This window comes from Pinus tabuliformis, chromosome X (genome assembly GCF_031772625.1).
Source record: "Pinus tabuliformis cultivar Carrire ecotype Pingquan chromosome X, CPIR1, whole genome shotgun sequence".
Taxonomy (NCBI): domain Eukaryota; kingdom Viridiplantae; phylum Streptophyta; class Pinopsida; order Pinales; family Pinaceae; genus Pinus; species Pinus tabuliformis.
The window spans coordinates 1,543,178,279-1,543,193,105 of record NC_142308.1 but is presented as its reverse complement, the minus strand read 5'-3'; the positions used below and the strand labels follow the sequence as shown (position 1 = coordinate 1,543,193,105).

The following is a 14,827-nucleotide window of genomic DNA, read 5'->3' as shown; positions in this document are numbered from 1 at the left end:
CTACAAACCTGACCCAAAACTTAGGTTTTAATGGGTAAGAATCAAGAGCCTTGGTTTCAAATTTTTCCATGAAGCGATTGGCCACAATGGGTGAAAGAGGCGATCCCATAGGCACACCCGATGTTTGTTCAAAGATTTCCCCTTGGAAAGAGAAGAACGTTGAGCGGAGACAAATTTCAGCTAATTTTGCAGTTTGGGGGTCAGCCACTTCCTTAACCACTTGAATTGCTTCATCTAGGGGGATTTTGGTGAATAGCTGGACTACGTCAAAACTAACCAGTTTATCTTCAGGATCTAGGGTTGTATTTTTAATGAAATTGACAAATTGATTGGAGTCTTTTATGTAAGAGCTGGTTTTGCCAACTAGCGGAGCTAAAATACTAGCGACATATTTTGCTAATTCATAAGTAGGAGAACCTATAGTGTTGACTATAGGTCTTAGGGGAACTTCTTTCTTGTGCACCTTAGGGGCTCCATAAATCCGGGGAGTGATTTCACTATCAGGGGTGAGGCGTTTTTTTATTTTATCGTCAAGATCGGTTTCTTTAATGGCTTTCTTTACAAGTCTAGTGATTTTGGAGATGGGGTTTTCTTCCAGTTTTTTGTAGCTGCCACTATTATATAAGTGGTCCCTCATCTTGCTAACATAATCCTCATAATTCATAATGACAGTGGCTCCACCTTTGTCTGCTTTCAGAATGACAATGTCACTATTCTTCCTGAGATTCCTTATGGCCCTGAGCTGTTCAGGGTTTAGGTTTCTTTTAGGAGGTTTTGCTTTCCTTAAGATGACAGCGCATTCTTGTCTGACCAGCTCTTTGTCTTCATTGCTGAGAGTCTTGATACCATCTTCCAAACTGCATATAATTTCCTCATTAGGAATTCTGCTGGGAGCTAAGGCGAAATTTAGACCCTTATTCAGAACCTCAGCTTCCTCCTTCTTTAGCTCATAAGACGAGATATTCACCACTTTTTTGTTTATTGCCTTAGTTTCTATAGTTCCAGCGCTGCCCTTAACAACTTAACTGCTACCTTTCTCTAGACTATGATTGACTGAAACAAATACTATGATAGAGGCCACTTACCATTTAATCGAAATGATTGATGAAGTCCCCTTCAAAGATTTCAATCATCCACTCCTCCTCGATGCTTTAGAGATCTTCCCATCGCTTCCCACAACTTCTCCATGTTGTCCTAACGAAGATCTGCATAGACAAAAACATACATGAGATCAAAGCATCCAATATCTAGCATAAGAGGTAAATGAACTAATTAATCCAATCATGTATCATAAACTGATCAATATGCAATCACAATCTATGTAGGTGATCAAGGAATCCTACAAATTGTATCAACAAAGATGTAATTGAGAAAGAACAATTGCCTTTATATTAATAAAATGGAGAATAGTCTTACAACCATGAAGCCTTGCAAGTCTCTTCCTACAATCTCCAACCCTCTCCTTGAATGAATAGCCTTCCAACCTTATTCCTGCAGCATAAGCCTACTTCCAACAGTCCCCTCCTCCTCCTCAGGACTGTGTTAGCTTCATAGGCCAAGAGTGGGAAGTTTGTGATCCATTTTCCAAGGGCTGAGATCCACTAATGGTGGGATAGGGGTTCCACAAAGAGAGGGAGTAGCTCCATGATGGGAGAGATTGAGGCTAAATAAGAAACCATTCGAAGCTTGTTAGTTGGGATAGATACAACTAACAATGCTTCTAAACTTTACTTTTGATTTTTACATGCGTTAAGTCATGTTCGCAGGTCACAACGTAAGACAATGCATACTTATGCATAGTTCCTTGTGGACTCTTTTGCGTATGCACAAAAATTGACTAGGGAATTGCGTAGGAAGCCAAAAACAGGGTTTTGAACCATGGAATCCAAGAATTCCACTTTCTTTGGGATAATTTGGATTCTATTTTGTAGGGGAATGCTTTGGGACACATTTGTGGATAGCGAAAGATCCAAACCGATGGTCATTTGCCTAATGCGACAAAATGATGTGTAACACATGCTCAATGACTTCATTTTCTATGAGGATCATATCTATCCTCTTCTTCCATGCAAGAAAGTTTGACGACCCAACCAATTTGTTGCTTCCCTCGCAAAATGAAGTCATTTTTACAAACTCAAAATATAGATATAAAGATACTTACTTGTCAAGTGAAGATGCTTCGAGATGATGAGATCTTCAACTTGATGCCTTCTTGATTTTGATAATGATGTAGATAGAAGATGTCTTCCTTCAAAAGTGATCCTTGGCTCAAAGGGAGATCACATTGATTCCTTAATGACGATGAAAATGCTTTTTCTTGCTTTTCTTCCTTTAAGTCAATGCTAGTTAGACTTGTTTCACATCCTCACATTTCGGCCCTTTTTCAGAATTTCGCCTTGCTGTAGTAGTTCTACAATTTCGATATGTTTTGCAGTAACCCTAGTTCACACGTGTGGCTAGAAGATGGACAAAATTTCCTCCTTTCTACTTTGCTTGACTTGACTTATTTTTCTTGTTATTTCAGCTTGCGAAGGAGACATTCCTTGGCACAAAACTTGACTCTTGATGGTGGCTATAATTCAATACTTGTTGCTACAAAAGGTTGTCCTAATACTTCGCACGCGTGGAGAATATAGCCTAGAAAGCATACCCAAAAGTGTTGCGCTCTTCCTTCCTTGTGATAATGATTGTAGAATGTGTGAGTTTCCCAAGAACACTTCAAGTGTGGAACCCCTCTTTGGATGAGGTAGGGTTTTGAGGTCTTCTTTGATGCTCTCAATTATTCCCTTCAATATGATGAGAGGGTTAGTCCTTCTTGATGATTGATGTTTTTGATGTTTCCAAGATGATCTCTTTATACTTCAGCGCTTGAGTATCCTTCTTCATGCTGCCATTCCTTGATGTAGTCACCTTAGCTTTGATACCATGTTGAGAAATCTAGGGGGCAACTAAAGATAGGTGATGTATTTTTACTTAACTTGATTAGCTTCTTCTTTCTCTTGATTATTATTAGTGTTCTCTATCATCAAACAACTACCAAACCATAAATAACAATGAGACAATATGACATAGGATATAAGTGATCAACGAGGGTCAAAACCTCTCCAACCGAGAGGAAAACCCATTATAATTCTTTCTCTTCTTATAGATCTTCAATTGACATTTGACCCTTGACCAAGACCCTCAAAGACCAAGTGACACCTTGCTTCCAACAACTTTTGCAATCTTGACTTTTAGCAACTTCTTCTGCAACTTTGACCTTCCTAGTAGATTCTTCTACAACTTCGACCTGCCCAACAGATTCTTCTGCAACTTCGACCTCTCTAGCAGATTCAAATTCGACCTTTCACAACTTCGACCTAGGTGCAACTTCACAGATTCGATGCAACTTCACAGCTTCGATGCAACTTCACAGATTCGATGCAACTTCACAGCTTCGATGCAACTTCAGAATTTCATATAGCCTAGTAACTGTAGAAACCCTAACGCGAGAGAGAGAGAGAGAGAGAGAGAGAGAGAGAGAGAGAGAGAGAGGCCTAAAAACTTCGATCGTGATCTTCTTCTTCTTCTTCACCCTTTTCTAGCTTCTATCTTGAAGAGATCGAACTTGCTTGAGTGAGTGTCTAAATGAGGTAAAATTCCTTCTTATTTATGGGTTTGTGAAGGGTACAGATTCCTATCTTTAGGCCAATTTGTCCCTTCATGTAGGTCGACTTGATCTTTGCATTATGACGAGGTCTTGGATGGTCTTTTGACTAATTTTGACTCATATAATTTTCTTTACAATATGTAACACGCCTAAATGGGTCTTCAATACATGACAATGACTCAATTGACTTTATGACAAACCTAGAAGCACTTAATGGGTGCTTGACCTATAAAATAAATTTCCTTGAGCATGAAACCCATGCCTCAAGAACAACAATAATAAATTTATTTTCTTTTTACATTCAATACATAAACTCATGATTACATATGTCATTATGAAAACCAAACCTAGTTACATATTTCAACAACCTTGAGAACTCGTAATATAACAACCTAATTTGTCACTTATGGCTTTGAAAATACCATTGATGCAACAAAAAATGGGAAGATACAATAACCTAATCTAGATAGACGAAAAAAAGATTTCCATGACAGGGTTAAAATCCAAAGTCCAGCTGGTGAGAAACATTCCATTGGAGCCCATGAAATAGGGCCGAGATCTGTAGATCAGATCCATGTTCTCTTTGCTTTCAAAAACAAAAAGAAAAATAGCTATTTCCACAATATAAAGTACCACTCGGTTCATTATCTGTCCAATTATTAGAGATCCATTATAAAACATAGCTATAACTAGGCCAAAGTCCGGTGAACTTACTAATCAACTCTCTTTCCTCAAGGGTTTTAATGTTATTCTTTGGAAACACAACAAACCCCAAAAATAGAGAAGAAATTGTATCCACAATTTTTATAAATCCACCACAAGGCAGAAAGCCATGACCATCCATGTTAGGGTTGGAAAGAACACCCATTGTACAAGCAATGAACTCAACAAAACTCACTAAGAGAGTAGATTAACAAAGCCAATAGGAAGCTAAGGCAACATAAAACCAAGTCTGGAACCCCGAATCAATAGTATAAACACTTAATCTGTCAACACACACCCACCACAAACAACCAAGCAATCCACAACCACTCAAAACAAAACCCCAAATATGCAACAAAAACACCAAATCTACCACGATTTTATACATCGTGAGTAGAAAACCCTAACCACTAGCTCCCTCGAGAACTTTGTCTTCGAACATGTCTAGGTTTAATTGTATTTGTAAGTAACATTAATTAGTTTAGTTGTTAAAATGCCACATATTAAGAAGTTTAGGTGGCTCGATAGGTTTATGACATAAAACATGTCAATGACCTATGTTTAGGTGGCGGGTTGCGTTTATGATGTAATATTTAATTAAATTTATATGTATTATTTAATTAAAAATAGAAAAATAAAAAATAAATTCGTCGTTCTGTTCACACGGCGGCGCACATTAAGTAATAGCTAATGTGCAATGAAGTGCTTAGCGTAAAGACGAACGAATTAAGAGAAGCGGAATAGCAAGGATAAAACCCACGGAGGATAGACAGTCGCGCTTTGGATGGAAAAAAATTGTTCTCTGCAGGGACTGACGAACTGTAATTCTCCACTCACAAATGGCCTCCTCGCTCTGTGATCTCCATCACAATCAAACAACATCATATTGGCCATGCATTTCTGCACAGGTATGCAAAATCCATTCTGCAGTATTTTTTGTGTTTACAGTTTCTTTTAATCTATTATCGACTTGGTATTTATTCATTTCTCCTGCGAAAATGTATGTTGGATATTGCAGGTTAGGCTTAATGCATATACAGTAAACGGGCAAACAATGAGATCAATGCTAAATCTTCAACACAGAGCATTGGGTTCGTCTCACTCTGCTTATTTTGGAGGAGCAGTATTTAGTCCTTTGCAGCCAAATTATCTAGCCCGAGGTCACTTGAGAGCAAGACTCTGGGCAGTGAGAGCTGCTAATAGCAGACGGGACAGCCAGCAGTTCTACTACAAGCCAGAGAGCATGAAGGCTGTCGCCCCAACTGCCAGTGGCAAATTCATTGGATTTGCTGTAGGTGCTGGGCTGGTCTTAGCTGTTGTTTTCGGTATAATTTTCTTCCACCCCATTTCAGTATGAGGCAGAGCACATATTTCTTGGTATGGATATGAGAGATTTTCAATTTCAATTGTTGAATTCATTTTATTGATATTAGGTCCCCCAAGTCAATCTATTGGCATGTCCACTCTTTTTTTACCCGAAAAATATCGTAGTTAGTAAAGCGAAATTACATTCTGCAGGTGCCTATTAGCATTCAATGATATGTTCCTACTTGACTACATAAAAACCACATCCAGAAACTGTTCTGCATAACTGCTCACATCACCCTGTTATAACAGGTTTTAAATTTCTTCAAAAGAACGAACATATGGTTTGAATCAGTTGAAAAACTGAAACAAAAAAGAATTCCTTGCATAACATTACAAAATTTCCAGAAGAAGTCCCAAATTACAAGATTATGTCTGCCCAGCCAACCTATTATTCCAGAAATTTACATCAGAGCAAAAGAGGTATAATCACAACTGCAATAACTCTGCAGTATATGAGAAAAAGTCACATGAAAAGTCCTGGATCATAATCTCTCAGGTCTTCTTCTTGATGTGCCCAGATATGCCATGTACCTAGAGCCATCTGCACACCCGATTTTATTAATGCATCAGCGGTGCAATTCCTGTCTCTGAATACATGAAAGGAAGAAACGTCATTTATTGAAATTCCAAGTTAGTCATCTCATCATATACGGGACTCAAATGAAAGTTCCTCATAGCAGAAAGACCTGTCATCCAATCGATTGCAACTTTGGAGTCACGCGTCACGTGCAATTTCTGAATCCCTTTTTGCACTTCTAAAATTACAACCAGTTTCAAAGAAATTATTTCTGCCTTGTTGTTCACTTTGTACTTCTGTCCAGAACTGCTTTATACTTGCAGAATGTAGACTCAGGCAGCCCGTTGCCCCCATTGGAAGGTAACCCCTGAGCAACACCATCAAAATATGCCCATGCTCTTGTTTTGTCAACGGCCTCTTCTTTTATAACTTTGGAAGGTTTTGGATCCTGCACTTGTTTGAGATTCTTGACTATAGAGATATTCTGAGCAGCACATATTCGAGGAGGGATGACTTTATCTTTGAACAGACTAGAATTTTTCTCCAGCCATATCCTCCAAGCAGTAATGTGTGGCAGTGCTTTGTAAGGTTTGGCTTGGGGATTTTAATTTACACATCAGAGCCAAAGACACTCTTTTACAGAATTCCTTGTTCATGCATTAATTAAACTTGATTGGGCCTCTAATTCCTTCCAAACAGTTAAAGTAAAAGAACAATGAACAAGCATATGAGATAAATTCCTCAGAGGATTTGCATAAATGGCATCTACTTGGGCTATTCTAGCTCCTCTTCTGCATAAAGTTACATGTAGGAACTTTTTGGCTGAGGACCAACCACATGATCTGCTTTTTTTTTTGTTCTGTATAGGGGCATTAAATTTTTCACACCTCTTTGAACCACCAGTTGAAAGCTTGGACCCCTTATTCTTTTCTTAGAGCTTTGTACCCTAATTTTGGCTTGTAGCATCTCCTTACAGAGTTCCCTGAACAAACTAATTCATCTTCCTCATCTTTGATTTTGACATGGCTGTTTTTTAAAGAACCAATAGATTTCCCACACTTTCCCTCTTCATCCGTGAAGCTTAATTTTTCCCGAGCAAAGGTATTGGAGTTTACTGGGCCAGCTATTTGGTGTAAATAAAATAGCCCTCTTTCTCGAGGAGCTTCCACCATGTTACTTGGCAATTTAAAATTCTCATCACAACTCACATTTGGGTTCTCACGCACCTTCATTCTAGTTCCTACTCCACTTTCCAGACAAGTCATCTACCCACAAGAGGAAGAGCCAACACTGTTGCCTTCCAAATCATAGAAGCATTTGTCAAAGATTTCCTTGAAGGTCAGAGCCAAACTTCTATTGATTGGGGTGCAATATATTTGTGCCATATAGTTTTAACCCATAGCCCTCCTCCTACTATCACTTCTGATACACTTTGCTGCTATGATACAATTAAGAGCAAAAATGAACCCTCTCCACTCTATGCAACAAAAATGAAAAAGAAACCACAATCAAATCCACTCAAAAATCTTTGATAATCAATGGGTTATAGAAACCCAAACAAAAATAAGAAAAAAACAAAAAAAAAGGCCAAATTTGGTGCCCGTACCTGGAAACCACGCTTTGCTAAAGAAATTTGGTCCAAACTCAAATTTTTCTTGCTTGGGATGCTAAAATCTTTCGTTTTTCTCCTCCTCTTCCTTTGTAGTTGACTTCCTCTCCTCCTCAGCTCTCAAACAAGCCCACTTTCTGAAAAAAATGACAAACAAAAACTAAAAATCGGCTTTAAAACCCGCAGTTTCTGCCACTCATGATTATTACCGATCAGATCGCGATTTTTTGAAAATAAAAAAATCGCCGAAAAAATCTGCGGGGCAAAAAAATCGCGATGTTTGCAACACTGATATATATATTAATTAATATTGAAAAACTTCCATATTTAGGGTAACGAATTAATTATTGAAGCGAATACTTAACTCACAAGAATATAGTAGGGTACTTGATATATGTACCACCACCATAATATATATATATATATATATATATATATATATATATATATATATAATTCTACTATATAAAACTAAAGATAAATGCAATGTAGTGAACTCACCACAAAGGAATTATGTACCCTCCTACATACAAAGGAACTATACCAAAAGGAATTATAATATATATATATATATTATTCTAACAAAAGAAATTACGTATTCTATAAAATCAAAGGAAAGTAATATATATATATATATATATATATATATATATATATATATATATATTAAATTATGAATATAATAAACAAGAGTATATATAAAACCATAATACTATGAAAATAATCCGACTCAAACAAAAAAAGGAAAACATAATATTATGATAATGGAGATACACTAATAAAAGGGCATTGTCAGCCAATCGGGAGGAGAGAAGGCAGTGATCGCCTCTGCAATTTTTGAGCTTATCAAATTAAAAGCGGTGGACAAATGGGGAAGCGGTGGAGTAATCTCTCGAGCATAAAAGGAGGAAAGGACTGCAAAAATAGGGGGGAGAAAATTTTATACAGAGAGAGGCAGAGGAGGAACTTACAAGAGAAAGACACAGAGAAGAACTGAGCAGTTGTTCTTGAAGCTTTTGGGCACAGGGGCCAAATTGCTTTGAATTTGAAGTATTTTTGAGCTGGGTACCGAGATTGTATCCAATTTGGCTGGGAAATTTTTGGTCTTTTGGTAATGGGAGCGGAAACTGGAGCAAATTAGAAGCATCTTCAACCACAGAAACCCACATATAACATCAATCTTCTAGTAGTTATAACTTATGACATTGTCATCAAACAATTAATCATCAACCACAACATCAACCTCAAGCTTCAACATATAAAATTTGTCATCATCAAATTGTCATAGATATCATCAACCACAAGATGAAATAGAGCATTGGATTCATTACCAAGGTGTTGTAAGATTCAGTCAATAGTTCAAATGTAGGTTCAAAGTTCAAACTTAAACTATCATATAATGTTTACAAAATAAACCATAATAAAGACAAAGCACTAAGTTCTACATAGTACTTCTAATTTCTAAATAGGAAAAAGAAAATGAAATCTAATATCTACTAAGCTTTCCTCTTGACACGAGAAACTACTACTTTTTGTGATCTATGAAGAAGAGTAGGAGTAAGTGGAAGTGTTCGTGGAACACGACCAACGACTACATGGTCCTTATGTAACACTAGATGTTGTAAGCTAAAGGCACGTGTCTTAATCGCAAGACACGTTCCAAACATGTATTAGACATTTGCCCTGACCATGGCCCCCATAAAAGAGGCCTGTGACCCATAAAAACACATTTTCCCTTTCATTAGAGCTCATTTCACTCAATAGGTTGGTGTGAGATGTTTTGGAGTGCAATTGAGGATTGTTGTGTAGCGTTAGCAGGGATTCCAAGTTCCAGGCAAGTGGATTTGTCCATCAATCTTCAAGTTTTTTCCTACAACAATCCATTGCCTTCCTCATTTCACTAAAATTATGGCTCACTCATCAAGGGTAGCTGGAAAAGGTCAAAGGAAAGGGATGAATGCCCCCATTGATGTTACACCCCGACATTCATTTTCTTTAGGGCTTAGTGGTGCTCCATCCACTAGAAGTGGGGTTGCAACTGTGAAAATTCCTACTCCGAAGGAACCACTACTATAGCAAATCTGAATCTACTTCACCTACTTGATTTAAAATTACATTCATCAAGTTATTCTTCTGAATACTGAAGCAAATTACTTCTGCAGCCTACACTAATGTAATATTTGATCTCATGAAACAAAAAACAGAGCAAAGAACAAGATACATAGGACACACTTATTTTGGACATAATAGTCCCCGGAAAAACCCAATGCGGGAAAACTGATGCAACAGTTCTGAGGGTTTATTATTATGCAGGAAAAATATCTGAATACAAATCTAGGATGCTCATCTAGCAATCTTTTACAGAGAAAATACTGGCGGAAAATTTGAGTGAGTTTTACCTCACTTCACCCGGCAGAATTCCGACTGATCTGGCAACAAGACTGGCTAACCCCAGCTACTTCTACGCTGGCCCTGCGTCAGCCTTTCAGTGTCTGTGTCAGCCCTACGTCACCTCTTCTGCCCTCTGCGTCAGCTATCGCAGCTGTTCCGCAGTTCTCGATAGTTTCGACTTCTGCGTGATAGGCAACTTTTCCCTTTCTGGCTGTGTGGGCCCAGACTGGCCCAGCGTCAGCTCTCCTGGCTACTGCGCTGCCTCTCTGCAAGCTCTCTTCGCCTCTCTGTCAGTATTCTCCGGAAAGTCTTTTTCCTGGATTCTCACTGCCCCTCTGCTGCAGAATGATCACTTAGTTCGAATTTATCAGCTTCCTAGCCCTAAAAATCGAACTCCAGATCAATTCATTCTGTGTGTGTGTTTCCAAATGAACCCCAAGCCTCCATTTTATACTTTTCTTGTTGAGTCTTCAACGACCGAGATTAAGTCTCTAATCAACGACTAAGATTAAAACATGACTTGATCCGCCTTCTAGATCATTCTCACCCATATTTTGATTAATACCCATTAATATTTTAATTTCCTTAAGTTTAGACTTAGGAACTCCATTGAAAATATTAATTATTTTAATAAAATACAATCCGGGTGGAATTTCACCAAACGGTTTCTGGGTTTTTTAGAACTCATGTGCCTTAGCCTCTCCACTGATTTTCAAGGCTAGAGTAGTTTCGATGCTACCAAAAATTAACACTCCCTCTTAGCGAGGAAAGTGCTCTAGCAACAATGTCCACCTGCATGCTGCTCTGTTTCTGAAGCACCTCCTTTCCGCACTGTTGCTGCCACCAACACTGTGCTGCTGCTGCTACTGTACTGCTGCCCATGACACTGCCACTGCCACTGCTGCATCTGTACTACAGCTCCCTCTCAAACGCTGCATCTGCTATGCTGCTAGCACTGCCACTGCTAACACTGCATTCGTACTGCAACTCAGTTGCTGAGAGAAGCAACTGAAAAACATCCAAAATTAACTGAACTTAATTGTGTTCAACATAATACCATGAATGTTGGAATCTGACTGCTACTAGTCTTTGACCTTCTGAATCTTCTGCGCTGATGTCGACTTCTGCACTGTGCCAACTGCACCGTTGCCAACCTTGCTCTGCGTTGATCAGTCTTTGGTCCCAAGCTACTGCATCTGTCCTCCAAACACTCCACTGCATCCATTGTTTTAAAAAACAATCGAGTCGACTCCGAGTCGGCCGAGTCAGACCGAGCCAATGCCTGGCCGGGTCAGCTCGGTGGTCGAAACGGAATGGTTGGCCGGGTTGTTATCGAGCTAGTCATTGACTCGGCCGACTCGGTAACAACTCGACTGACTCGGTAATGACTTGGCCGTCTCGGTAACAACTCGGTTGACTCGACTCTTTGACAAAAATCCTGAAGCACATTTGTCAAAAGTTGTTCCGCCTCCTACATATCAATGGTTGGGTTGTTCTTTATTGCATATTTATAGCCCTAAAGTAATCTATCACTGTGAGAAAGTTTTGAAAATTACAAGGCCAAAGTATGGTTATCATAGTGGCATGAATTAGAAAACTGAAACAATGCGTTGAGCCATACAATGTTTTTAAAAAGGCAAACGTTCTGGCAAGGGACTAATAAATACATATTTACCTCTGATTGTTCTGGAGCTTGACTAAAATTAAATCAAGGGTTCTGAGACTTCATTAGGGGCAGAGAATTGGTATTATTGTTGTTGTAGTCTAGTGATTGTCCTTAGGCTGAGGCAGAAAAGAATCCTGGCATTGGTGGCTAAGTATGAACTTTGTATTGGACAATGCACTGGGTGCCATTTTGATATAATGGATATATTCATGAGCCTACTTTGATCATATGTTGTCTTCTCTCTATATTCTAAAGCTTTGTGTTTGGAAACATGAATGAAAATCTTTAAAATTTTATTTTATTTATTTATTTTTTAAATAAATATTTAATGTGTTTTTTACAATGACTGAGTCATTGAAATCAAACCGGCCGAGTCGATACCGAGTCGAAGTCGGAGTCAGAGCCAACCCTCGGTCGTTTCCAAACCAGAGTCAGAGTTTTAAAACATTGATTTCATCATCTGACACTAAGTCCATCTCGCTATTGCTGAATTTTGGGCTCCCGTAGCAAGGAATTGATCCAAGAGGTGGACTCCTCAAGGATCCTACCCACATGTAGTTCTCTCGACTACAACTCAATATCGCCCCATCTCCCTCCTGGAGATGCGTGGGCACTCATGGCAAACTCATCCTCGTTTATCTTTGCGACTGCAACCTTTGGATCATGTTTCTTGTCCTTATCCTTTTGCTTTAAAGGACACTGAGATGTAAAGTGACCCATCTCACCACATCTGAAATATTTCACCTTTGAATTGTCCTTCTTCCGCTTCGGCTTCTGCTGCCCCTTTGATGCTAGAGTTGCGTTTTCCTTCTCCTCCTTCGTCTTTGTGCCACTCCCATTGCTGCCATTGAGGTTGACCTTCACTAGGTCCCTCCTTAACTCCTCCCGTTGAAGAGCCGCCCACATCTCCTCCCATGAAGGTAGTTTTTCCCTGCCCAATATGCTTTGGATGAAAACTTGCCATTTGTCCGAGACTCCATTCAGGACTATCCTCAGCATCGCGGTTCGCTGAGGAGTGGACCCCATTACAGCAAGCTGGTCTCTGGTGCCCTGAAGATGTTACAGATAGAGGTTCACCCCTTCTCCTTTCTGCATCAAAGTCTGCTGCAACTTCTTCTTTAAATACATCTTCTGCTGTTCGGAAGAGCCTTCATACAGAGAAGACAAGGCTTCCCACATCTCTCGGGCTGTATCCTTGCCCTGCAAGTGTGAGACCACATGATCTCGAACTCCATCGAGAATGAGCCTCTTTGCCTTCCCCTGCTCGGCCTTGTACTTCTTCTTTTGATCGTTGTCAGCAGGAACAACTACAACACTTTTGATGTAGGCCTCGAGATCATATTCCTCCAGAACAACTAAGATTCTGGTCTTCCATATGACATAGTTGGAAGTACCTTCCAACCTGTCCTGATCTTACCCAACCAGTGTTGTGGGGGAGCCCCCACCCAATGTTGCACGAAGCGCCCCCTCCCCCCCCACCCCGCCCCCACGGTTCCAAGCCCCGAAGCGCATCCTGTACGGAAGCGCCTAGGAAGCTTGGCCGGAAGCGCGCTTCCGAAATTCGGAAGCACCGCTGCTGAGTTTTTTGTCGCTTCCTGGAAATTCGGAAGCGTTGTACGGAAGCGTCACTTCCGAAGCGCGCTTCGTATGACGCTTCGGGTTGGAAGCGTGGCGCTTCGGAGGAGGAAGCATTTTCCGGAAAAGCGTTTAGAAAATCGTTTTTTTTTTATTATTATTTTTTATTATTTTTTTTATTATTATTATTTTTTAAATTTTAGGTGAGTTTTCTTGTTGGGGGTGGTTCCACCTTGGGTTAGGGTGACGAATGAAGGCAAAAAAAATATAAATATAGCAGATGCTCCCTCATGGTAATGTTAAATTCTTAAAGTAAAAGTGACATTCTCCTTTATTTTTCATTTTCATCCTTTTACTTAAATTTTTAACATTACCATGAAATGACTCAGGATGTTTGAGAGTGGTTCTAGCCTCATTGGACTTCATATGGAGAAAATAGAATTTCATATCCTATTCAAAATTCAGCAGACTTAACAGTTTTCAGGAATTCAGGATCAATGGGATTGTGGCATTTCATTAGATTATATCAAGTATGAAGGTATGCGATTAGCATTTAATCAAGAGTGCCAAGCCCTATATGTACCCTAGTGTAGGTGGTGTTAATTGTTGAACTCCTTTGTCACGCGGCATGCCCTTAGCAAAAAATTACCTTTCAATCAAGTCAAAATCATTGATCAAGCATGTTAAGCTTTTTCTACCATATTTTAAGTCTTGAATTAGGTAGTTTGATCAAAATTGGGCAATGTTGACTAATATCCCTAAACAATCGAGGTAGAGGCAAAGGTTAGACAAGAGGAGAAGAATCTAGATTCTAGATGGTTGATGCATCTAAATGGTTGATGCTCGAATAATTAATCATTAATGTACAATGGATGTTATATCTATCTTGATTTATGCAAAAATATGCATGTTTTCATGTCTTCTACAATTAATTTGCTATTTGGGATGTTTGTTTTGAGTATAAATGCAAATATATATATATATATATATAGCAGACGCTTCTGCGGACGCTTCGCTTCCTAGATTTTTGGAAAATGACGCTTCCGCGTCCCCGCTTCTAAAAAACGCTTCCGCTTCGCCCCCGCTTCGTGCAACATTGCCCCCACCCCCTTGATCCCGCTCCCAATCCGCGCTCCGGGCGGGAGCGCTCTCCTGTAAAAAAAATTTGCGCTCCTTGCCTATTTTCGGAGCGAAGCAGGGAACGATTTTTATAACTCGGGAGCGGTCAGGGAACGATCGCTCCCGACCGCTCCCGGGTTATAAGAATTGCTCTCGGAGCGACGAGAGCGGAACGCGTGGGAAAAAAAATTCGGCAAAAAAAGAAAAAAAGAAGGAAAAAAAGGGTTTTTG

General features: G+C 39.5%; 1 protein-coding gene across 2 annotated transcripts in view; it reads left to right on the top strand.

Annotated features, from left to right (window-relative positions):
• Window positions 1–5,065: 5,065 nt before the first annotated feature.
• LOC149145934 (uncharacterized) overlaps window positions 5,066–14,827 on the top strand; it is a 264,965-nt gene continuing 255,203 nt past the window's right edge. For both annotated transcript variants that reach the window (XM_089447971.1, XM_089447970.1), the window contains exons 1-2: window positions 5,066–5,259; window positions 5,370–5,676. In XM_089447971.1, the coding sequence (XP_089304097.1) occupies window positions 5,191–5,259; window positions 5,370–5,676 (376 nt within the window). In that variant the 5' untranslated portion in view covers window positions 5,066–5,190. The remainder of the gene's footprint in view (window positions 5,260–5,369; window positions 5,677–14,827) is intronic.